We start from the raw sequence: 26,791 nt of genomic DNA, 5'->3' as shown, positions 1-26,791 counted from the left end.
GCTGGAGCCGGCTGTGTATGCCTGGAACCGGTGGTGTCCAGCTGGAACCGGCTGTGTCTAGCTGGAACTGGCTGTGTCTGGCTGGAACCACCCATGTCTGGCTGGAACCAGCTGTGCCTGGCTGGAACCAGATGTGTCCGGCTGGAACCACCTGTGCATGGCTGGAACTGGCTGTGTCCAGCTTGAACTGGCTGTGTCCAGCTGGAACCGCCTGTGCCCGACTGGGGCAGCCCCAGCCTCCCCTCACAGAGCTGCCACTGCTGCCAGGGATGGGCACTCACACCCAACATTTTATGTACATACAGATTTCTCTTGTAAAGCAGAGTGAGATACTGAGCTGGGAAGATGCCCTATATTTCAGCACAAGGTTTGTAAATACTCATGAGATTAGTGCATCTCTTGCAAGCTGCCAGCAAGGCTATCTTGTATTTTCCTTCTTGTGCAGCACAAGATAGAAGGCTGGGGTTTATAGCACATTTTGCTCATATTTTGGATGCAGATAGGAAAGAAAGCAAGCTTTAAAGTCTATAACCCTGCCAACATGCTGATTCCAATGGAAATATGTAAAAGGACATCCTGGCATGGGAATAAAGAGGAAATAGACTTTGTTTTCATAAATGCAGGTAATAGAGAGACCTTAATTGTGGAAGAGGACTTAATTGTATAAATGGAAGCTGTGCTGTGGAAACTGACTCAAAACCAGAGAACAGTCCTTGCAGTTCAGACATCACCATAATTTTGCCTTTGCTTCCTTTGGATCCTCTGAAGTATTGTGCTAAAAGGTTTATAAATGAAAGTATCTAACAGGTTGCTCAGAATAGCTTTGTCTCAGGCAAATCATTCTTGTATCTCTGGGGAATATCGCTAAGTGTGCTGGACATTACTCATGAGATGTTCTGAAGGATAATTGAGTTTCTTTAATGTTTCTTTAGGGTTTTCTAAGGGATTTTTTGTTGTAGATTTTTAAGTAATTTATTAAATTATTTACAAACCATATATCTGCAAAGCTTCTGGGAGACTTATGTACCACATTCTAGCAAATCAGAGAGCAATTAAGTTCTTTCTTCCCTGCTTCATCTCTTCAGAGCAAAAATACTTTTGGGGATCTGCACTGTCAGACCATGGATAATAGGAGCAAAGGACAATCCAAACCACATATTTTGTCCACATCCTCAATTCCCTTTGGTCTAAAAGCAAAACCGAGGTCTTACACTGTTTTATACATGGTAGCGTTTATTATCAATGCTTTTGTGGGTAAAGATGGAGAAAATGCTGTTTTTTGATCGTAACTTTCTAATCTATAAACAAATCTATAAGTTTTGCTTATTTCATGGTCAAATGAAGTACTTGTTGAAAAGAACAGATATAATAACAAAGATATAAAATGTCTATAATACCATAGATATAATGTCTATATTAAAATGAAGCCTTTTTTTCTCCCTACCTTCGTACTATCTGTAAATGCCTTGTTTTTTGCAGGAAATTAATTGTCACACCTAATTACAAAAGGAAGCTCTTAAGATGATGAAATGGATAAAAATATAGTCACCAATATTTGATCCATAACAATTATATGTTTTAACTTCTTGTGAGAATCACTCAGTGCAAATTAAAAAAAATCAAGAGACAGCAATTTTTAACATGTTAAATGGGTTGTTGGGAGATATCCAGAAAGGAAATCACTAACTGAATTCTGAATACTTTGTGATTTTAAGTATTATTAACTGAGAATTTGGGGACATTAAAATTGAAATACTAATTTAATGGATGGTCAGCACTTCAGATGATTATTAGGATTTTCAGTACATACAAGAATGCAACAGCTACTATTAGGAAAAAGGAACTTATTACCATGCTGTAGAAAAGTACATGCTCAAAATATATATATATATATATATATATATATATATATATTTAGGCTATGTTTCAAACAGTCCCTGCAATGTAAAAGAATGAAAGACAGCTTCCATAACTGCAGTTGTAGTCAATATTGCAATGTTAGTTTCCATTTAGGGAAAAAAAAAAACAAAAATCCCTGTGCTACACTTATAAATATTGTGTAAAGAGAGAAAAATACTGGATATTCAAAATCCAAGTTCAAATTTCAGGTTTCCTTTTAAGATTTAAACCATTTTAAAGAGTCTAATACTTCTGGAAATGTAATTGAAATCACAATGTCTCTGATAGTTTCTTTGAATCTAGTATAAATCATTGAATCTCATATAAAGGCAGTGACGCTATCCACCTATTGGATATGAAAAGAAAGATAATTGCCGTTGGAAACAGATTTATTCATGCAATGTGAATAGTCAGCATAGAAAGTAAAATAATTTGTTCTTTTACCTTAACAATATCTCCCTCATGCAGCTGAAAGCTCCTGGCTCTAAGATGGATCCCTTTTCCAGCCTCAGTTTCAATTTTATAGATACATTCATGGTTGTTGTCATAATTAGATGGAAAATTTGGAGACAGTAATGTTCCTTCATTTCCAGAGACAGTTGCTCCACATTCAGCTAAAGAAAATAGACACATTAAAACAAAAGAAGTGAATTATCCAATTCAAGAAAATATGAGTTATTACCAATAATATTTAGAGTCTATGAAATCTCTAACAGGCTAACTAGGAAAAGTATATTTCTATCAGGTCTCATCCGTAGGACCAATTCCTAGAAACCCTATCAAAATTGCCATCTCCTGCATTTGACTGGGTCTGTTTATTATGTGCACTTACGTGCTTTTACATTCAATTTATCCCCTAGTCCTCCCATCAGACTAACCAATAATGCAGGTTAGTTTGGATAGCATAAAAATTGAATGCTTTATTGAAATATAATTATTGTGGTAACATTTCAAATAAAAATAATATTGATTTTACCTCTGTATTTAGCTTTACAAATAAGTATTTTTAAAAGGAGACAATAAGATAAAAAAAAAAAAAAAAAAAAAAACGAAAAATAAAAAAACAATCTGGTACTAAATCAAGAGCATTCAAACATGCTTTTCTCTACCTGGAATAAAACAAAACAAAACAAAACAAACTAACAAACAAACAAAAAAAAAAACCACCAACATTTATTGACATCAGTCAATGCCAAGGAGACAGATCCTTTCCTTTCTGGCTAAGAAATAGGTGAGTTTTTCACAGCCATCTGTAATAAGCACCTATTGACACCTTCATTAGACATTTCTTGTTGTAGCTCCCCAGTAAAGAAAATAATAAAGTTCCAGACCATGGACTCAGTTTGAATTTTGAATAAAGACTAATAAAATTATGCCAAATATGCAATGGCAATTCCACCACATAGATGAAAACATCTAAACAGACAGCAAATAATATTGGTATACTGTTCAAACAGATATTAAATCTACTTTAAAATTATCTAAAACTATCTTATAAAATCCCACAGTAAAATTAACATACCAATAATTAATGTTCAGCTTGTTTTTAGGTGTATGAAATTGATATCCCATTTTTCAGTCTAGGGATAAAATACACTGTGTTTTTTTTTGACCTAAACATCATTAGACCTCATTTCAAGTTTGTAAAAGCAAAACAAATAAAATAGTAATAAAGTAATGTATAATTGTAAAATAACAGATACACCCTATCAATGAAGGGGTAGGTTTAGAAAAAAATCTGTATTTTTTCTAAAAATGTTTAATGGATTTTAGGGGTTTTAGGAGGGTAAAGCATTTATTTGAAAAGAATTCAAGAAGAAATATATGATTTATATTTGCAAAGAAGCAGTCTGAACATTTTGGTTTTACATTTCCGAGGTTTCACAAATACCAAATTTATGCCCCTCTTGCTTTTGAAAAGTGCAAAAAGAGTGTATTTTTTACTTCCTCTCTACAATGGATCTGAAGAAAGAAAGGTAGTAAGAAGGAGAAGGAGAGGACAGCAGGGATGAGTGAAGGGAAGCAGAAAGGAGGGAAGTAAGGATGAAAGGGGGAACACGGGAAGGGGGAATGTGACAAATACAATCTTACATGAAGCCTTATTCTTAGTCTGCATTTGGGACCCTCCTAGGCAAAATGAAAAAGGAAATCAGCAATAAACTGGCTCAGGATCTTTATCTAGCATGTTAAGTTACAGCTCATTTGCTATTTTAATGTAGAGCTTTATATTCTCCCCTTCCTTGCTTCAGTTTTGAGCTACATTATATTTAACAGGCAGAAGGGTCTTGGAGAATAAGAACCCCTGCCACCCAACTTCAGACAGATGAACTCTTTCCTTGTTGGAGAATGTAATATGCATAAGGTATTTCTAACATGTTTAAAGACACCTTACATTGTCTAAATGTTTCAAAGAACTGCAGTACACTGAGAAACTAGATTTTTATTTCAATACTTCTTTGGTAAAGTATGTCAAGTGTGTGATACTTATTACATATGGCTTCATATAAATGTGTCTCTGTACCTGTTGGTGTGTACATATCCATATGTAGTTATATTTGTCTTGGATTTTAGGAAGAAGGTGGGACTGATTAAGTTTATAAAATGTAATTCAAAGCAATGCCAAAATTAATGCCACATGAATGTAAAAGATTTACAACACCAGTACTCTACACAAGCTTTCTGCAAACAAGTGTTTGCCTAGGTAAAAGCATGCAAAAAAACAAACAGTCCCTTAGGCTCCATCAGTATCTACTCATCTACCTCCTTTAAAGAACTAGAAATACACTAGTACAATGTTGCAGAGAAAAAAGTATGGAAGCAGAGGATTTTTTCTTAATTAATGTACATGCAATATTCTACGTTTTGTTTCAGTGACTGTAAACCACTAAGACATATGCAGTTATAGAGAAAGTGTGTAATGAGCTTTCAAAAATGTAGGACTTGACACATTTCTTGATTCAATAGGTCTATGCTCCAAGGTTCAAAGCCATGGTGATTTTAGATCTGTGAATAAAATTACTGACATATAAGGGATAATGAGAGTTACAAACTAAAGTCAAAATACTACTACCCTTTTAAAATATGCTGCTCTCTGAAAGAAGCAGATGTATTCTAATATGAGCAATTGTTTACTAAACTTTAATTATATGGCAAAGTTCTCTGAACTCAAGTTGGCACTCATATACCTCCAACCCATGCTATAAAACCATATTCATGTTACCCTTTTTCAAATCCCTTGCAAATATCTGACAGCTATTCAGTTTCATCAGGCCACATAATTCCGTTCATTATCATGACAAAGGCTTGCTCATGTCATCTAGCCAGTCAAGATGACTGGCTCATTTTTCCTACCTCATTTTGTGTCAGTCAGCAAATCACTAACACAGACCCCAAAAAGAGGCTTTAAAAGGAAGTTCAGCCCTTCTTGGTAATTTCTCTTCCTCAATATATTCAAAGCCTGTCGTAGCTGAGGTTAAAGTTTTCTAGCTGTATTTTGCTAATCTTAGGATATCAAGTCAAGGCCATGTTTAATTAGCTCTCCCAATGTCTTGGCCTGGAGATTTAGGTGACTTTTTTTCAAAGAAATGTTGTCCACGTCCATAGAAAAATTTCTTTTTTTTCTCCAGACTGTTGGAGCTTCTAAGTGTGCTAATAACTGAAATCTCTGCTATTTGTGACCAATGCCCAGATATAGAGCAGACCTTATGCCCTAGGGACTTCAATTGACTATGTCTCTAACTGCTCCCCCACACTGTGGTCCAGAGCTGCATTGCCACACTTCCCACAATTATGAACTAGAAACTCAATGAAATGCAATATTGAGTCTGGCCTTGGCAGCAGGAAAAGCTTAAGCAGTCAAAGGCATGTCTCCCTTTCAAGGCCCTAATATTTTACTGAATGTTATGGGAAAAGTCATGTTTTTTCTTTAAAAATATTTACACTAGCTGATACTGATGCTACTTTTTTATCATAATTAACACATGCAGCCAGGATGTGTGGCACCTAAATTTAATTTACTTTGCCTCTGGGGATTTGAACATGCATCTCCTATGACTTCTGCCTCACACAGAGAGATTTGAAAATTAGTCACAAAGCGAACAAATGTTGACTAATATCTTAAGCACAGTGGGTAGGACATTAAATAAGGGAGAAGGAATACTTCTTTGAAGAAACTCATACATTAAACAGTTGGGAAAAAAATTCTGAAGTAACTCATGAATCAATATTCTCTGTTACCTTGTGAGCACTGAACTACCAGACTGGAAAAATATATTCAGTTCACTTCCATTTCTTCCCTTCCAATTTTTAATTCCTTATGCAAAATGAAACAAGAGCTTTTGGCCACATTGACAAGATGATTCTGCTAGCAAGCATCAGATATACTTTAAAATTCTTTTACAGAGACAAAGCAAATTAAGCCACATATCTTATATTCTTGATGAGAGATCCAGCCGTGGCAGTTATGTGTAAAGAAGTGATATGACTTGTCCACCTATGGTAACTGAAAACTAAAGCACTGCCAGCCTTACCTGCAACATTACCTATCTAGCACGTGTTCTATGAGTAACTACTGACTTTATTATCTCAAACAGAAAAATGCTATCATGTTATCTTAAAAGAGCACTTTAGTTCTTCACTGCAGAGGCCACTTTCATACTTCAGTGCCTTCCAGATACCTGCTCAGTTCCAGAAGACTGTTTTAATCTTGACAGCATGAATTGCCTCTCCAGCCCAGAAAGATGAAAAAGATTTCTCACTCCCCCACATGAGAATATCTTGTATGTGACTGTAATTTCATTTATTAATTACAATTCACTGAATATTACCAATATGTACCCTTTTTTTGATAAAAATCAACTATATCTGTATTAGCATCTACAAGTCCTAAATTATGCAAGCTTTGCCAGGTATGGAATTACCCAGTAGAAATAATCTTTACTGATCCTAAAATAATTACTGTTGATATTCTGTCTCCGTATTTTGATCCACAACATTGTGTTGGAAGTATCAGGGTGAATATAGGTGAAGAGGAAAACTACAACATACCCATTGAACATGCTCCATGTAAATATTATTTTCAGGACTTACTCCTCAAGCTGTAGCCTTTAAAGAAAATGAATATATTTCACAGTGATCTCTGTGTGGTTATGTGATATGCATAGATTAGTATAATATAGGTACAACTAAATAACCTAAAATCTGCATATGATATAATACCTAAAAAATGTAGCACTGAAATACATGTTATGACATAACAGATCTCTTCTCTATGCTGCATGTCTCCCTTTCCTTTGTTTCTGTGTCAATCTATTTTACTTTTATCTATTTACTTTTCAAGATACAAAGTACATTGATTCAAAGTTCTAGATTTTTTTACTATCAATACAGTAAAGGTCAGTAACACCTAAACCTACTCTCTAGATTAAACAATTAAGATCCAGTTCTCAATTTGTTTATTTCAATTTAATCATGTATTTCAAATATATCCTGTGACCAAAAAAAAAACCTTTTCCAGAATATTTTTCAGCAGAGAATATGTAAAAAGTATGTCAAGAGAAAAAAAAAACCAGAAAAAAAAAATTGAAAAAAACCTCACCAGTGAGCCAGAAAACCATGAAAGCAAAAGAAATACTCATATTGACTGTTTCCTTCTCTAAAAGATTTTAGAGGAGAAACTACATGCTTTAATTTCACTACAGTTTCCCAGTTTTCTGTTATAGCCTTGGTAAGAAGCGCAGCAGACTGAAAAATGCTGCTTTATCAAACTGTTCTTTAATTCCCTTTCAGAGAGAGTAATCTGTCTGGAACAGATACTTGACCCCTTTCTTTGTTCTTTTGCTTAATGAAGTCAAAAAATTCTATCTAAATAAGTAACTTCTTTCTTTCATTGTCTTACTTGAAATTGGATAAAAGGAAACTGCAGAGGATAGATCTTTTGAAGATCATCAAACACTTCCTAAATATGAGCACAAACTATAAAACAAACAAAATTCGGCGATTTTTGAATTGCTTTGAAATACAGTTCATGTAAAATGTAACAATAACTTTGTTTAATGGAAAAGTTTACTTTATTATTTTTTCTTCCATACATCTTGCTAAAAGGTTTGACAGGATTTTAAGCAGATCTCCAAAGCAGAGATCAAATAAAAGTCATATGTTGTCAGTTTAAAGGCTTCTCTGGCACAAAGCACTCTACTGAGTGCAGAATACCTTTGTTGTATTTACAAAATTGTGCAGCAGTTCGTGAAGTATGAGAAGAAGCTGAGTTCAGATGTTCTTTATATTTCTGTTTCACAATATTGTTATCCAGTAGGATGGTTATGCAACATTAATAAAAGAGCAATGGGGATCACAGATAAAAGCATCTTATGCTCTGCCTTCACATAATAGCAAAAAACTTAGGGTCTCCCCACACTCGGGGTCTCTAAAGCTGGGCATATGACTTCTGCAGGGCAGACACAATAGATGACTGGGCTCAGGCATGGATTAATTTACTGTGATACAGTGCTAGGAGCTGAAGTTTCCTGTTAAATGGAACACTGCATCAAACTGAGGTGCACATGGAGTTTCCACAGCAACTCACTGCACAATTGTCTGAGTCTGCATCGTCAGCAGTCCTTCACCTCCAATTCTGCAGCCTGCCTGTCCTCCACGTTGAGGGTGCACCTATAACTTTTCATCTGCACACTGCCAGGTGGCTGCAGCATTACCTTCACTCTAGTTTCCCAAGTGCTGTTTTTCTCACCTGGCACTACTGAATTCCAAAACAATGGTTTGCTGGGTTTCTCCTAAAACCATTGATTGCCATTGATTCTGTTCTCATTCCACTTTTCATTCTTTAGCCTTGTAATTTTAGCTTGTAACTCTACCCAAAGATCACATCATTCCAGGTCTGGTAGTGTTTATCCTGTAACTTCATACTTGAATAGAACTGTATAGATAATAGTTATTTTAATGCACAATAAATATTACACAATAAAATATATGCACAAATATATCACGATAATACTATTTAGTCTGCAGCACATACATGTGATCTATTTGGTGTAAACAGTATCATAAGCTACCAATGAGGATCTTGAGAAGGTCTGCATGAAAAATATAACTGTACCAGGGAAAAAGCAAGAAGATATTGGGGTTTTTTCTCATTACTATTATCACTATTATTGCCACCACTACCTTTACTGGAGAAAGTATTTTGTCCGAGGATTCTTTCCTTGCTCTTACCAGTTGGTGCCTGAGGAGTGGCATTCCCTGATTTTTCTCTCTCTTTTCTTCTCTTTGCTTCTCCAAGATGGATTTCAAGTAAAGTTAGGTCATTGGCTAAAGAATGCACTACTAAAGCATGGTCATTTCAGCCTCTCTTAATATTCTTTAAGCGACACCTGTATGATGGTGGCGAGGTTAGAATGCCTCAGTGAAAGCCCTACTGAAGTTCTTAGCAAAAACAAAAACAAATCTCTAAATCTGTTTTTTTTGTACCATTTGAATGCACAAAACAATGGAGCAGGAAATGAAGACCTGAACAGAAGGCAAGTCCTTTTCTGTAGTTTGCTTAATTAGTTCTCAATCCATATGCCACTGAAAAGAGGCACTACTCACATTTTCAAAACAAACCCTATGATGTTAATTGGACTCAGGGGATTATTGGCACAAAACAAGGTATGGGCATTTTTTGGTATTTAAATTATTTTGAGATTTTTATTTACTCTTTTTAGTATCAGTTGATAAAAATCTTTGGAAATAAAATCCCTAGATTATTTGTTTTAACAGGAAACAACACATAGCAGACAGAACCTTAAACCATAGATAGAAGGCAAAAGGGTTACTTGAAGCAACCTTTATTCCTTCTAACTATAGATGACTTCATGCCAGGCCTCAGATAAAGGTAATTGAGGTCTCATAAAAGTCACTCCAACTGAAATCTGTACTGATTCCTGAATATTAAAGTTTCAGTTTTCAGATAGAGACAACTCAAACCTGTTATTATTATGTGTCAAATATGATATTTTAAAGATTTTATTTTGTATTTTTTTAAAGATTCAGACAGAATAAGATTCCAAGGCTAACTCAAGCAAATCTTCAATATTCAGTCAAAAGCTAAAAGAAGGGATTAAATAATGGAACCTTTTGATTTGATTTTAACAAATGCAGTGTTTTAGGAGAAAGAAATATAAATTATAAAAAAAAATCCAAATACATGAATACATTGTTAAAACAGAAAACAGCCTATAGACATAACATAGCATTTAAATAAAGAATTCTGAAATACAGTGGATCCTGAATGCATGAACATCCTTATTTCTGTTTGAAGATTCAGAGACTCAGCTACTGATGTTATATAAGTTTTATTGTTCATGAGCAGCTCTTAAATGAGAGCTCTCTCTTCCTAAACTCTAGGTAAAAATGAAAAGGAATTTTTAGACTTAGTTTGACTTCTTAAAGTCAAATCTGAACTCAAATCCAGATTTTATGCTACAGCGACTTTAAAGAAAACAATGAATGTCAGATCTCAGGGGTCTCACAGAAATTTCCAATGCTATTCACAGTACCAGGGTTTCCACTTGTTTCAATCTTACTGTAAATTATTCAATGCTACAACATGACAGAGTATATTAATTACAATTGATGACTTTGCAATGAATACTAACTAAACTATTGAAAAGAAACAGCTTATTAAATGGTGTCAGCATTTTATTGTAGCACCCTACCAATTATTCAAGTGGTATTTAATATAACAACTGAAAATGATAAATTAATGTGATATTAATGTGAATGCCAGTGAGCACTACCTCGGTGAAGATTTTAGTCAAATACTGTATTAATGCACTATTAAAAGTCAAGTGCCATATAAAATTTAATAAAGGAGCAACACCACTTAAATTTGAGATGAAAATATATAGGAGCACTTTCTATTCAGCTTTACCATTTAAGATTTTTACAGCTTGATTTAGGAATTCCATACAGTTGAAATGACTCATGGGGGACAGGAAATAACACAGGTTAAAACTCAAACCAAAAGACATGGCACAAAAAAGACATGGCACTCAAAACTAAGATTGCTCTTTTAGATGTTGTGTTTGAACCCTGTTCAATCCTTCCCATGAAAGGCTTATTTGAGCTGAATATAGTGTACACTGTGTAGTGTGTAGTGCACAAATAATATTTTCATTATATGTCCTATATAGGTAAAATTACACAGTTTCTTAAAGAGATAGCGAGCAGGGAAAGTGTTGACAAGCAGACGGAATTGCAAATCAAACAATATAAATGTTGAGACAATCACATCAAGGAGAGTTGAAGAACAAATTCAAATGTTTTTTCCCTCTTATGAGAGACTGGAATGTCAAGCATTAATAACACAAACAATCATTCATTTTTGAAAGCAGCAGCATGCTTTGCTGAGGCCAGATTTGCACCCCCCTCAAAGAAGGGGAGGAGAAGGAGGCATTTTGGATGTGTAGTGGTGAGACCGCTGATCTGCATAAAAGCAGCCCTGGTGCAGTGGGGGTGAGGACGCATCACCAGATGATGACCACTACAAACCAACCTATGTTTAGCAGCAAGCTGGCCTTTGAGCCAGATAAGGGAAAAGGCAACTGATTCAGATGTAAAACTTCATTCCCAGGCAAGTTATCTAGACATTCACACATTGGCCTGAAGGTATTCATCCTTTCTGATAAGGCATGACTGGCTACATTATGCTGAGAAACCTTAGAAAATGTTATAAATGTAATAAGCTATCAAAGATGCTCTGAACTTTATGTTGTGGGGCTTTCCCCACCCTCCGTGGATCAAGACCACAATCATCACTTTGAGCAATGGACATCTAATTGCAATAGTCTCTTTTCTGGATCCTTGTGAAGTGATAACTTTTCTATCCACTCTCTACTTCTATTGTTTCTTTCTCTTCTTTATTTTCCTGATATATTTTCTTAAATGATGTTTTTTAATATTTCCATAGATTATAACAACAGTGGCCACATACCTTCTTTCCATTGAGATCAAACTGCTAAAGAATAAGCCTGCCACACATACACACACAAACACATAGAGATAGATAGATAGATAGATAGATAGATAGATAGATAGATAGATAGATAGATAGATAGATAGATAGATAGATAGATATAATAGATAGATATATAGATATATTCTGGTAATTCAGTGTCATTTCACTCTAGTCTTGAGAATTCTTGTTTTTTATCTCACACACCACCCAGAGTCAATCAAGCTACCTTCCCCTAAACCCACTGGCTGGACCAGAGCGTTACATAATTGTAACATCACACAGAATCCCTTGGATGTGGTTGAGTGATCAGTGTGGTTCAAACATATTTAGGGTTTTCTGGTGTGACCTGGACCTACTGAAAGGTTTTCTGTGGGAGAAAGTCAGCCTCAGAGAGGGTTGTGAGCAAAAGGACATTGACACTCAGTGAGTCACTGAAGGGTACAACTACCAAGAGCAAGTCAAATGATGACTTTCCATTTTTTCTGGAATTATAATGATAATTTTTTCCCCTCAGTATGACCTGGGTATGTGAGACCTGCTGAAAGGTATTTTGGTGTAACTGGGCCTATTGAAAGGATTTCCCTGGAAGAAAGCCAAGCTGACTTCTCAGAGAGGGTTAATGGGGAGAAAGACATTAACCCTCTGCAGATTAGAGACAGACTTGAAAGGAATGACCCCCCAAGAGAAGTCTAATGTGGCTTATCTCCTTCTGATGAAATTAAAGTCTTTTGAAAAGAGAAGGCACCTACATCTGAGCTCCATACTTTGTAACTCACTGTAACGAGATCTCGACTCTTTTTTCCATAATTAGTCAACAGGGTATCTTTGTCAAATAGGAAGGAAAGAATGAAATGTCTCCTTTCTTTCAAAAATTCATCAGTATTTCACAGTGCACCATATACAGGAATACCAAAACTAAAAGGCTCGTTCCTCAGCTCTTTAGAGGATTACTGCAAATGATAAAGTCACATTTCAAAACGTACTAAGGAGGTAATTTCAGTGTATATCAAATTCATGCATTTGACACTGCAGTCCAAACTCCCTCCTCTTCCTCAGCCCCTGCTCCTTGGCCACTGATCTCTGGAAATGTGCATACCCATATCTTGTTTTGTTAAATGTTTCTGCTTTTTCACATACCCTACCCCTCACCAAGTCTGAAAAGACACAGGTAACCAAAAAGATTTTTTTTCCCTTTTATAGAAAGATTATTCTAGGACCTTGTCTTTGAATGCTGTGTTTTGGCAGACTTCCATTTTTGGCAGATGTGGGAAGTGAAGAATCTCAATTGGATCTATGTAAGCAGCTGAAATTTACAGAAAAAAAATTGTGTACTACGTGCTAGTTTAAACTATGTAAGAAGTGATTTAGATGTGTTTAATAGGAAAGCATCCTCTTAATTTTATAGATCTTGTCAGAGCACAGTAGGTGCTATTTCAATTATTTCTCCAAGAATTAATGTATTCATGTCTTCCTTTCCTTTCCCTTTCCCTTTCCTTTCCTTTCCTTTCCTTTCCTTTCCTTTCCTTTCCTTTCCTTTCCTTTCCTTTCCTTTCCTTTCCTTTCCTTTCCTTTCCTTTCCTTTCCTTTCCTTTCCTTTCCTTTCCTTTCCTTTCCTTTCCTTTCCTTTCCTTTCCTTTCCTTTCCTTTCCTTTCCTTCCCTTCCCTTCCCTTCCCTTCCCTTCCCTTCCCTTCCCTTCCCTTCCCTTCCCTTCCCTTCCCTTCCCTTCCCTTCCCTTCCCTTCCCTTCCCTTCCCTTCCCTTCCCTTCCCTTCCCTTCCCTTCCTTCCCTTCCCTTCCCTTCCCTTCCCTTCCCTTCCCTTCCCTTCCCTTCCCTTCCCTTCCCTTCCCTTCCCTTCCCTTCCCGTCCCGTCCCTTCCCGTCCCGTCCCGTCCCGTCCCGTCCCGTCCCGTCCCGTCCCTCTCCCTTCCCTCTCCCTCTCCTCTCCCTCTCCCTCTCCCTCTCCCTCTCCCTCTCCCTTTCCCTCTCCAAAGAATTTTGTGTAAGTTGAAACAACTCCTTTATATGCTTCGTCAAAAGTCTCTCCTACCCCTGCAAATGAAAGCTTTTTGCTATTTCCAATGACCTCCTATGAACTGGAGGTTTTTTTTTTTTGTTTTTTTTTGTTTTTTTTTTTTTTTTTTTTTTTTTTTTTTTTTACTTCTTTTTTCATTTTGCTTTCAGGGTCTTCTGGTTCACCAGTTTGTTTGCTTTTTCAGGAATGCCTCCCTTAACCTATGAGTCTTTCAATTCATTTTCTAATGTAATAAAACTCCAAGACAGAGTATTAGAAAGCTCCTGAATAGTTTAACTTAAAGCAAACTCTAAAGTGAGAAAAGTATGATTAAAAGCATAGCCTTGGTTTGTTAGATGAGATTTAGAAAATCTGCTTTAGTAACAGATTCCTGGAAATATGGAATGTGGATCCTGTTTAAAAGGTCAGTGACATCAGAAATCTAATTTTGACAGTCTCCTTCAGGTGGACATTAGCCTCAGAATCAGGGACTTCAATAGACTTCAATAAGAAGTTGTTAAACCTCATTTCCGGACACCGCTATTCACCAGGCTTCTGAGACTCACACAGCTTTGTGGATACACAGAAGTGCGTGACTGCCTTGAAACTTTATTCTTGGATCTGTACTCTAGGGGGACTGCTCACTAAAAGCTGGGGTTTGTCCTCAGGAAAAAGTAGTCATCTGTGAAATGTAAATGAGACTATAATAGAACTGTGTAATTATAGGTAGAGGAAAAAAGAGTTATTGCTGGAAGGAAAAAGTGGTAAGAATATTCATCCACACTGAGATAGTTTTGTCTTCACAGTTACGAGATAAGTAAAAAAGGTATATATTTTTAAAGGTATATACAAAATTTGCAATTATGGAAAGCAAATGGCATACCAGGAATAAAATATATGTGTAGAAGTATTGTCAGCAATCCATCACAACCATAATAACCAACAAAATGCAGGTTTTTGAATGATTTTCTGGAAAACACTGGACTAATAATTAAAGCAATAATAACAATAAAATAAATAATAACACTGGATAAAATATAAACAAATGAAGGGGACGAATTCTGTTTTCTGGTTGCAAATTGCAACTAGACTAAAGATAATCAGGAGAAACTTGTCGGTACTCCAGTAGCTTGTTTTTCACCTACACACACAATACAAACCCAGTAATTTTAAATGATAAGCCAATTATCGAGAAGTAGATCTGGAAAATTAAACCATCACACATTGCCACACAGCAATTATAGTAGTATGCCAGATGATAAGGTTAACATCCTCACAGGTCACAAGTTATTTCAGAACAGTGAAAACCCAAATATTTACATCAATGCTCTCAAATCAAAAGACATGGGCTAGTGACATTTCTTTTCAAGATATTATGCATGTTTATCTTCCAGTATTGCTTAAAATATATTTTTATCTTGACATTATCTATAGTCAGGTGCTCATTACTCAATTTTGTGCATAATGCAAAATAGAAAAGTTGCAGTTTCCCTTAATGTCACATTCCTCTCAGTTATGGTAAATTTTGAGGGGGGGGTAAGAAAGAACACTGTGGATGTACATTGAGACAACATATCTCAAAGAACAACTATATACAGTTAGACAGACTTTATTTCATTCAAATTACTGTGGAAAACTGCAGAAAAGCCTAACTGTAGCATATGTGCTGCAGGGAGTCACCAGTTCAGTAAAAAAAGTGTGATAGTTCTCCCAAATGCAGTTACTATGTCTGTCTGGAAAGACGTGAAGCAGTACACTTGTAAAAAGAGTAGAGTGTCTCATCTGCAGTTATCAGCTACTAGGACAATTGTCAGGGAAACCACCGTTATTATTTGAGTGTTTTGAGGCAGCTCTGAGAGGAAATGAGATTTTTTATGGATGACCCCACTACCTTCTTATAAACAATTCAAGAATGAGAGACTCCCTGTGAGGAGATTGGCAGTCCCAGTGCTCCCACACTTGGTATATAGAGGTGGAAGGACAGGATGTTCTTGAAAAGCCACATCACGTCACTGTAAACTGAAAATTCATTAGACAGGAAGGGGATTTGCTTCTATAGGAAAAGCACCCCTTTAAAGAAGGAAAGAAAGAAAAAGTTTAGTCTTCTGAGATGGGGGAAATTTGACACCACCTGGGGTAATTATGTGTTCGTTAAAAAGTGCAAAGGGAGTCAGCCTTTAGAGCCTTCTGCACACCTTCTAAAAGTAAAGCTCTTTTCTTCAAATAGTATCAAGTAGGTGGCTGTAGGCACAAACTGCTTTCTAGTCAAGGGGCAGATTCATCTGGAGGACACATTTAGAAATGGGGTTATGACTCAAAGGAAAACTCCAGCTAGTCTCCAAAACTCTGGTGTCAGGTGGAATAGTATGCAAAACAACTTGAAGAGCGTAGCTGAGCTACACAAATCATTCTAATTGAAAAGATAAAAGAGTGAATGGTTGACACAAGGAAATAAGATTTACAAGTCCACCTGTTTATGAATATGAATCTGATTTTGCAGGTAGACTTGGTGTAGTATTTTGTTGTGAAAAGGAGGGTTCTTATTGCAGAAGAGGGTATGCTGCTTTATTCTGAGAGCCAACCAACTTCCAGGCAATCAGATAAAAAGATCTAGGGGAAGACCATCTACCTGCACAGCATGGAGAGAAGGACACTAAAAGTTATGATAATGTTGTTCATACAGGACTCAGTCTTAAATTAAGAATGGCAGCATCATGATGTTAGGCTAACTACACCTCCCAAGCTCTGCTTTTCCTTTACCTGGAAAATAACTCTTCAAAGAAGATGAAAGGGTAGAAAGGCAGAAATAGTTCTCTGATCAGGAAAAGTGCACAACATGTTTGAGATAACCCTAGAGGAAGAATTTTAAATTATTAACTTGGATGGAGAAAGGCAACACTTTTGGAAACTGTCTTGGTTTGTTGGTTTTTTCAACAGCAGATGAAAATGAATACAACTTTTGTGATACAAATCAGCATATGCTCATGTGAATGTTTAGTTTATAAATTAAGGTACAATTAAATTTGAAGGGCTTTCATCCTAAATTTGATTAAAAGTATCATGAAAGACTGTTTTACCATATGTCATAGAAGGACTTGAAAATCCTTGTTGATGTGTATATATTGTGTATGAGGGTTTGGTTACTGTAGAAATGACAATTAGGAAGTAATAATCAAGAGACTACTGAACCCAGTAATGTACTTATGAATTAGTGCCACTGAATTGAAACTAGATTTAATTCCAAATGTAGATTCCAAATCCAGAAGATTTCATGGCAAGCCATTGCTTTTCACTCTTCTGAGAAAGAAGAAGTCTGTTTGTGAACTCCTTTTAAGGGCAAGAGTGTATCTTCACCCTTAATGTCTAAGGTGTCATGGCAACAAGAAAAGAGACTTCTGTAAACCCTCTTAGTGTTAAGAAAAAAATCACCTATAAAAGCAGTTATGAAGGGCACTGAAAATGTCTTTCCCCCTCAGTTTCATGCAGCTGCCTAGCAGTTTCTTTCCTTGCATTTGTCTTAGTTGCATTGTATATCTCTTTAGCCTGCTACACTACAAGAGATACAATAAAGACAGGCTGAGTAAAAAGATTTATTTAGATAATCTTATTTTAGAGAAGTGCCACTAGTCTTTGAATATTTTATAAAAGGTTTTACTAATCAGTTAGAAAGTGGGATCTCATATATGGATCTAGTGACATAAGTGTCTCAGGGCCAGTCGACAAATTTGCTAAAAAATAAAGATAAGACCAAAACGGAAATGTTGGGCTCTCTGTAAGTAAATTCCATTTCAAAATGAATGGCATACATATCACATATACATAAGATTAGATGTGTATCATTAAATTATGCTTGGGAGAACATACAGGCAGAACATACATAACTGTGTCTGGCACAGTAAGTGGTTACATTAGTCCTATAAATTCACAGCTAATTCAGTGGCTGATACTTCATTAAGATAATTATTGATACTTTGATAATCTTTGCAGCTTTTTGATGTGTCATTTACTTTATGAGGATAGTCAAGTGAGCATTTTTAAGATATTGGGTATAAATCTCTTATTACTGTAGATACTGTAGGACAGGCTTTTAAAAGTTAACAAAATTTGCAAAAACATGCATCATATAGAATGTCTCCTTTCTTCAGCACAAGATAACAATATTTCTGCCAATGGCTAAAATGTTATGATATCTAAAATAAACTAAACATGTTTGAGTGGAATACAGAGAAACCCCTTAGAAAGAGAGAAACCCCAAACAACCCCCAAACAAAGCACATATCCAAAGGCTGAAAATAGACTAAGATATAAATCTAAAATTTCCAAATAAATGGCAAACTCCATATTATTTTGATTTCTCTCTCATCTGTAACATCATTTTATCATAGAATAAATAACTCCATTTTAAAACAAAATTTGAGATACTTTGCTTTCCTATGTATCTTACATGCATATACCATGTAGATGACTTTTTGAGATATAAAGATCCATCTTTTTATAATAAATGAAAGAAAGAAGCTGAAGCTGAATTTCTCCCTTCATTAAATAAAATCTTATTTAAAAACAAGAACCCTCTTAAGGAAATCCATTTAGAGCTGCATGGAAGTATTTGACTTTTCAAAGACATTATGTCAATAGCAGCTGATGAGATTCACTTGTCATGGTGGAGATAAAACCATCTCAGAAATACAGCAACTGCACAAATTTCATAATACACAGTCCCAGAGCTTTTCCAAGAAAAGAACTGTACACTCAGTTTGAGTTCATGGTTACTGATGTTTAACAAAAGCACTCTCATTTTAAAAAATTAAGTCTAAAAACACTGTAATGCAGTTCATAAACTGTAAAAATCCCAAAAACTTAGAATTACAAGAATAACAAGACAATATGAAAAAAAGACCCTTAAAACCAGCAACAGGGCTCTAAAGTAGGGTATTTTCACCTAAAAGTGCTAAACATCGCTTCTCTACCCCAAAAGACAAAGTATGAAATTTATAACTTAACTGTGCCAAACATAAAATTTAATAATTACTTTTACATTTTATCTCACATGAAATTTTGATCTTATTGGCTGGCACAATTCTAATAATTCTTCTGTATTTTTTGTTCTCTATATAAAAGAGACATGCATTACTTATCTCTTGCACTGACTTTACAGTTTTTACAGCTTGGGGATCAACTGCTTCAACCCAAGCACTTTGTTCCCTGCCCAGTATTCTGACACATGCCATGTGCTATTAACGATTTGATGAATGAAATGAAAGCATGTGACCACCTACCCACACACCTTGGCAGAGGTGCACTCCATACACGCCGACCACCTCCCAGGCAGGTGAGCTTGTTAGCACCTTCCAGGCGATACCCAGGGAAACAGGAAAAGATCAAGGAATCTCCAACCCCAAAATGAAAACCAATTCGCCTACTGAAGGCAGGAACACCAGGATCATCACATGGCTCCAGATCATATTCTGCAGACAATAAAACATAATATGTTATTATCTGGACAAGTTGTCCACATGGAAGAAAGAAAATTTACTAAATTGCTTGCATTGTGTGAGCATGGAACAGCTGGAAAACATGTATTTTAGAGCTGTGTTCTCTACTAAAACCCAATACTGTTTCTATAAGTCTATTATGCCTTTATATACAGTAATTACGTATTTAATGTGTTCTACCCATACTACATCTATTTTTTTAATTTCAAGAGCTGTAATCAGCTTGAACTGTAAGTGGTTTACTATAATTTTGTTTAATTACTTCCTTTGTGTATAATTCTAGCTTCTTTTCCTCTGAACTTCCAAACAGCTTTAGAAGTGAGCCTTACAGTTGAAAGAAATCATTATGTGATGAAGAAAATCTAATTTAAAAACAAACAAAAGGTTAGGTGAATGAAAGACATGTGAACTCATTTTCAAAAAGTGTGCTTTTATAACTACACATCTGGAATATTCAGCAGGAGGAGTCAGAATAGCCAAATGGGGAAAAAAATCAGGGCTGTTACATAGGAAGCAAATCCAACTCAGAAAATATGTGAGCCACCCATTTCCTCATCTCCCAAGAATATGCTGTGGGAGTATCACTTACTGTTTACCCTGTTTTATCATGTATTTTTTTTTCCTTAGATAGCCACTACCAACTACTTTGAGAAAAGATGTTGAAAGAGAAAAACTTAGCATCTAATGGAAAAGGTTTGACTTTGTATTCGTCAGAATATGATCCAAAAGACCCAAGAGATCCCTTCTGGCAATGGATAAGAAAAAATGTTTTCTAGAACATTAACCTTGGAGGTCAGTGGAAAGTAGGGTGAAATCTTATTTAGAATAAGAGACTTCATTTAGTCAGGGAAGAAATTAAACTAAAGTTTCTGAGTGAATCTTTAAACAGTTGATATATAGAATAAAAGGAATAAATAAATTCTTCCCTTTAGTACTGTCTTGTAGGAAATCTCTGAATATTAGAGGCAATCTATAAACTACATCATTTTCTGCTGGAAAATGTTGTAAGTTTAGGAAACAAATGATCTACTACCTCTGCTCAGTACTGCTGGGGCTAAGCTAGACATGGAGATACCCTATATTTTTCCTTTAGGCACATGGCAATTTTCATGACTAATTTCTATACTTGATAACATTCAAAACAGGTGTTCTCACAAAACACTTCTTACTAAGAAGAAATGTATTCTGGTTGCGTGAAAGTACAAAAACAGAATCACCTATTTTTTTCATAAAGTTAATGTACCTCATAACATTTCTCAAAATGTGTATTTAATATAAATGATGGCATATGCTCTCTTTGTATGTTGTAGCAGTAGTAGACAGGACATAAACCTTCAGTCATGTTCCAAAAGTTCCATGATCCATATCTTTTGTTATTGCACAGTTTTCTCCCTTGCATCCACAATATTTTGTGTGTTATTCTATATCTTGGCTAGTGTTCTATTCTTTTGATTTAGTGATAAAAAAATTATCAGTGAAATAATTAATATTTCTATTTACATTTCAAACTTGCAAAACTGCTTACCTTTGCTTTGGTGAGTCCAAAGTCTCCAGAATTAATTTATTTCAGTATTTAATAGGAGTAAATCCAACACTATTGCTCTAATCAGTGAGGTAGTTTTTTCCTTTTTTAAATAAGCAAGCTAAATGAGATACATTACTCAACAATATCATGGTCATCTGTAAACATTGCCAATCCTCAAAAAAACTTATTGGCTTTCAGTTCTTGAAAAATGATGTAGGAGAGTTGGATGTGAGTTCCTTATGTACTCCTTCCATAAAATATACATGAGATGTGCATTTCAACTAGCACTTGGTTCCTTCATATGTGTCATGGGACAAGGGGAATCATCAGAAAAAGACTGAGGCTGCCTTAGCCTCAGAACTTGGCAGCATCCTAAATTAAAGGACTTTGGTCTGCAAGTTCTAATGATGGTAAATCAGGTCTATTTATAAAAATAATTATTTATTAAACAGAGATAACAGACCAAAGATCCTAATCAGAATTACTACGCAGTATGAAACTAAAGAACTACTAGTAGATTACAGCCTAGCATAAAACAGTGCATTATTTCAATGTGCCTATAATTAAAACTAGCAATAGTATTGTAATTTATCACTGAAATGACAATAATGTACACAGATTTCTTCTCTTAACCCCTGGGGAGTATCTGTAAAATAGGCAACCGTACCCATGGGAGGAACTCCACATATTTCCAGGATCCTGTACCAAGGATTTCTGCTTTATGAAAGTTTGGTGGGGCTTTTCTAGTTTGTCAGTGAGGTATCTGTCAGTAAGAAATCCAGCTTACCTTCCAGATCTCACTTCAAAAGGAAGATGTTTGTAGGCAGCTGGAGGATGCCAGAGCATTGGCCATTTTGGCTATGGCACCAAAATAACTCACTGCAAGACAGCTCATCCTGTTTATCTGACCAGCTAATAAACAATGGATGAGCTCTTGTTGGAAGGTGAGATGCCCTGCTACATCTGTAATTCTACTTCCTAGTAATGGAGATAGGCAAAGAAAATTACTGAGAAATGTATATTTGATGTCATCTAGTTTTAGAAGACTGTAAATAGGAAGCAGTAACAAATATTTCACTTATCATAAGGAGATAACGAGTAGAAATACATCAATAGCTAATAAGTGCTTTATTTCATCCTTATTATTTACATTTTCCATTGGAAATTATTTACATTTTCCATTTCAAAATCAGTCTTCAGTTTAGAGTCCTTTGTGAATCTGAGTCAGCATACCACTGCTTTTTTAAAGTTTCTATACTTTGAACAAGTTAGTTCATTTCTTCTGAACCAGTACCTTCTATCTTTGTAATTTTTTCCCCTTAATTTTCCTCCAAACTTCTTTTTCAACAATTTTAATGTTTCTGTGGGAACAGGGAAAACTTAAAATAGTCACCAGCATTCTTCTTGATTCTCTTGCCCACCTTTTTAAACCTTAATCAGTTTTTAATGATATAGACTATACAATTTTGATTAAGTAGGGTTTTTTTTTACTTTATGGCATTTCATAATATTTCTGTTATTTAAACCTTTAAAAGTTTTTTATTATAGAGACTATACAATATTGATTAAGTAGGTTTTTTTTTACTTTATGGCATTTCATAATATTTCTATTATCTGCAAGTGAAATATCATTTGGAACAGTTTAAGCATATTTAGCAGAATGGAATTCATTACCTGAAAATGTTATGTTGAAACCTTCATAAGAAATTGAAAAATCAGATATGAATCGAAGCTGTGCAGTGAAATTTCCGAAGAGGCCGGCTTTAATTGTAGGGGGCAAGACCGAGCCAGTTAATCTGGCTACTGGTTCTGTGAAGCTCCCATCTTCAGTGATGAGCAAATAGTCATGAGAGCTCTCAAGGTGAAAAGTATGAAAAACCAGCTGTACACCTTTAAAAGAATTAAAAAGGGAGGAAAGAAGAGCATTTAATAGCAAGTTTTTCTATTCCTTCATATGTACATTACACAGAAATAAATTTTTATGTTACACGGAAACATTTTGAGAAAACGTTAGAATCAAAACCTGAAATTCTGAAAATAATTTTTTCAGAAAGCACGAGCCCAACTGAATAATATGTGAAATGGGGATGCTTGTTTAGCTCACTTTAAAACAAGAGTTCCTACGTTTGATGGCATTCAGTGCTAGTTTTATACAGCACTCCGAAAATTCAAATTTATATTATTTATGTGCTAGTCAAGTTCCTATATTTCTCTTTTACTTATAACATCTACCTTGATTTCATTATTACCTAGGAGACCTACATGAATATTTGGTTGAAATTTTGTATTCATATTTTATTTTTGCATTTCTTCCAACACAATTCTGGTTTTTAATTCTAAGCTTCAGTGAAGTTTCCAAATACAAGAACAAAGCATAAAGAATTTTTATGTACAGTCTTACATAAATACAGATTATTTTTTTCTGGAACTGATCATTTACCTGACATAATGACCATTTTTTCATTTGCCAACTCCCAATCCAATATTTAATAAAATTTTGACTTACAGTTCAGTTTTCAAATACCATATATATGATTAATTTAAAAATTTACTGTGGGGAACAACATTCTTCTTAGCACATTTATTCATATATTTTACATTTAAAATGTTTTATGAGTTTTAAACAAAAAACCCCAGTCTTTTAGAAGATTTTAAAACATAGTAACTTCCCAGATACTTCTCAGTAATTTTTTTACTCAGATATTACTCTACTGTGTATATAATATAAAGATATATATCAAGTTTTTGCTCTAATGGTTTAAGTCTTAAATCTTAGGTAACCCATACACAAATCAAATCTGTTCCTTTATTCTCAATAATAGCAAAGAGCCATCAACAAGGTCCTGACATCTTTGACTGAAAGAAACTTAGAGCTATTTAACCAGTAGCTATTCTTTTCCCATATTCTACCTCTTCCATTCTTTCCCATTTTTCTGAGACTAAAATACATTGCCTCTGGCAACTTTAAAAATAATTCTTCCTTTGAAAAATAAACACAAACTGGAAATCCCACCTTTGAAGATATTTATTTTGGGAAGTTAAACTTCTTCCTCAAAGGAATGGCAGAAAGTGTTGGTTTAACTCATAAAGGGCATTTCCTTTTTTAGCTATGTGTCTGGGTTTTTTTTTCCATACAGACATTATATATATACAAAACATATTAGATACTTACCCTTGCCATGGGACACTTCAATAGTCCAAGTGCAGTTTAAAGAGTTTGGGTAAAAATCAGGAAAACCTGGAGAAAGAACAGTTCCACTCTTCCCATGAATATATCCACCACATAAAGCTTAAGAAGAGAAAAAAAAATACAAAAAGCATTTCTTGTAAAAGAGTTTGAGAGAGAGAAAGAGAAAGAAAGAGAGAGAGTTCATTTTTTTTACCTACAATAAAATTAAAAATAGAGTAAAGGATTAAAATAAGAAGTTAATTAATCCAAAGCCACAACATTCATTTTCACAAAAATTTGTTTTCCTCTAAATTAGTCCTTGAAAAGGAGTTTATTTTTAATTTACAACTGCTCTTGTTAGTTAGCAGAACACCCAAAAAAAACTATTGGCAGAACACACACACACAAAAAAATATTGCAAGTATTAATTCCTATTGCAGTAATATGTAAGAAATGAGGGGATTTTTTTTGTGAAGTAACATAGAAAAATATCTTGCTGCTACTTTTCTTTCACTAAATATTTTGAAAGGAATACATTCAACTGCATTTTTAAAAAAACAAAAATACTTCTGTAAAAAGCACTTTTTTTCAAGTAAGTAAAAGTTTGATCACTGCCACACTCAGGGGAAAAAAAAAGTGTAATTTCTTCTTTTTCAAAGACTTAGATTGTCCCATCATAAGTAATTAATTTGGAATTGAATATTTTGGAAGACATGAGAACTATGCTAGAAAACATTTTATGCATACTAGAATTTGCTAAACTAGGCTGTTCAAATTTGCATAGCAAATTAATTAATGTTTAAGATTTGCATTATGAATTGCTCACAGATCTTATAAATACAGCATGACTGTGCTTTTCACTCATCTCTTGCTGTCCAGTTTTTATGTTGTTGTTTTTTTAAAATTTTATTATACTAAATATTTAAACAATAAAGCAGCAAAACATTAAGATGCTTTTAGTCTTATTTCTCACATAGAGTGATACACTTTGCCATTAACTGGATGGAAAATACACATGAAAAAATGTTCAATAAACTTGCAGTACCTTTATGTAGATGTGTGCATATATATAAATATTCTTGGTTTATAGCTTGTGTTCCTTTTTTTTTATTATTTCTTATTAGACTAGGGTTTTTGTTAAAGTTTTAAATGTTTTTTGAATTTATGTAACTTTTATATATTTATAAGTAAAAGGAAAGGAAATGCTTCCAGCCTGGTTTTACCTGAATATAATTATTTCTGCATGCAAGTATGAAATAAAACACATTTATGTAAGCCCACAGTAAATATATGGTTGATAACAATACTTAATAATAAAAAACAGCGTTACAGATGCCAGGTTTACAGTGCCATAAATGAACAATTATACATTCATTCAAAAATCTTTATCTTAGTCTGTAAACACCACAGAAGGAAGAAAAATATTTGACTGGGCAACATTACTTAAAACAGATATGACATATTTCAAAAATCATTTACATATTTTAAACAAAATCAAAAATATGGAATTGAGGTGCTTTATTTAGCTCTCACTACAAAATTATTTTCATGTTCCACCTTGGCATTAGCATATGGTGAGAATGACACATTACTTAGAGGGAACTTAGCAACATACAAATACAACCTGCATTTGTATGCAGGTTTATTTCTTCTTTGTTGGCATGAAACAAAGCAACATGCTTTTCCCTTAGGCATTTATTCTGCTAAATTAATTTCTGAAGTAAAAATTTTGAGAACATCCGTACTCGAGAGATGAGTGCAAAATGCTCATTTCCACCTCAGTTAAATCTGTCACAATCCAAAAATCTGGGTCACAACTTGTTGAGCCTCAAAAGGCAAATAAACTAACGGAACAGTTACCTAATAGAGTGTGAGCTCTATGCCATGTTAGACTAGTTAATATAACAGAGTTTAATCTGTGAGGAAGAGACTGAATGCATGTTAAACCCTTATGTGTTGCTTGTCTAGAGAACATACTCCAGAAAGCCTTGACATTTTCTTGACATGCACTCACATGAAAGTGGGTGAAGAACCTGGGAAAAAAAATCTCTTTCAATGAGTGAAAATTAACTAGATCTTTCTGAAGTTCAACATTCATATGCAAACAAAACAGTGAAATATTGATATTATAACTCAAAAATACATCTACACATTTTATTAAAAGTAAGTAGAAAAAGAAGAGAATACTATTCAAGCTTAAGATTTCTTTGCATTTGTCAGTCCATCATGGCAAAGAAAACAAGGACAGAAACCCATATAAACAATGAAAAATTTTAAAAATGTTTGTGTCCATACTTGTAAAGGAGGAATGGGTTGTGGTGATTACAAGGTGAGTGAGTTTGAATGCTAGATTAGCTAACTTCCATAACAGTCTTTTGGTGGTTTAGATGTTTTGAGAATAGGACCAGAGAGTTAGATGGAGAAGACTAGTGCTCAGATTTAACAAAACAAAGTGAGAAACTGAAATACTTTGTGGAATCTAAGTTTTTCCTCTGACATTCCACTGTAATCAATGAAAACCTTTGACCTGAAAAGCAAGTTAGAAATACATTAATGTAAGTAATTCACTAAAGCAAGAGCCTTCCTTTACTGTTGTTCTGTGGTTTCTATAAGGGGGATTTTGTAGCAACTATACAAGGATTCCATGAAGAAATTAGGTTGATTCAAGGGTTCACAGAAGCAG

General features: G+C 34.7%; 1 protein-coding gene across 1 annotated transcript in view; it reads right to left on the bottom strand.

Annotated features, from left to right (window-relative positions):
- CSMD1 (CUB and Sushi multiple domains 1) overlaps positions 1-26,791 on the bottom strand; it is a 1,056,389-nt gene that overhangs the window by 200,667 nt on the left and 828,931 nt on the right. The window contains exons 19-22 of the mRNA XM_050972940.1: positions 24,112-24,228; positions 22,614-22,829; positions 19,199-19,387; positions 2,344-2,513 (exon numbers count right to left, since the gene is read on the bottom strand). Of these exons, the coding sequence (XP_050828897.1) occupies positions 2,344-2,513; positions 19,199-19,387; positions 22,614-22,829; positions 24,112-24,228 (692 nt within the window). The remainder of the gene's footprint in view (positions 1-2,343; positions 2,514-19,198; positions 19,388-22,613; positions 22,830-24,111; positions 24,229-26,791) is intronic.

This window comes from Serinus canaria, chromosome 3 (genome assembly GCF_022539315.1).
Source record: "Serinus canaria isolate serCan28SL12 chromosome 3, serCan2020, whole genome shotgun sequence".
Taxonomy (NCBI): Eukaryota; Metazoa; Chordata; class Aves; order Passeriformes; family Fringillidae; genus Serinus; species Serinus canaria.
This window is presented reverse-complemented; position numbering and strand designations above follow the sequence as displayed.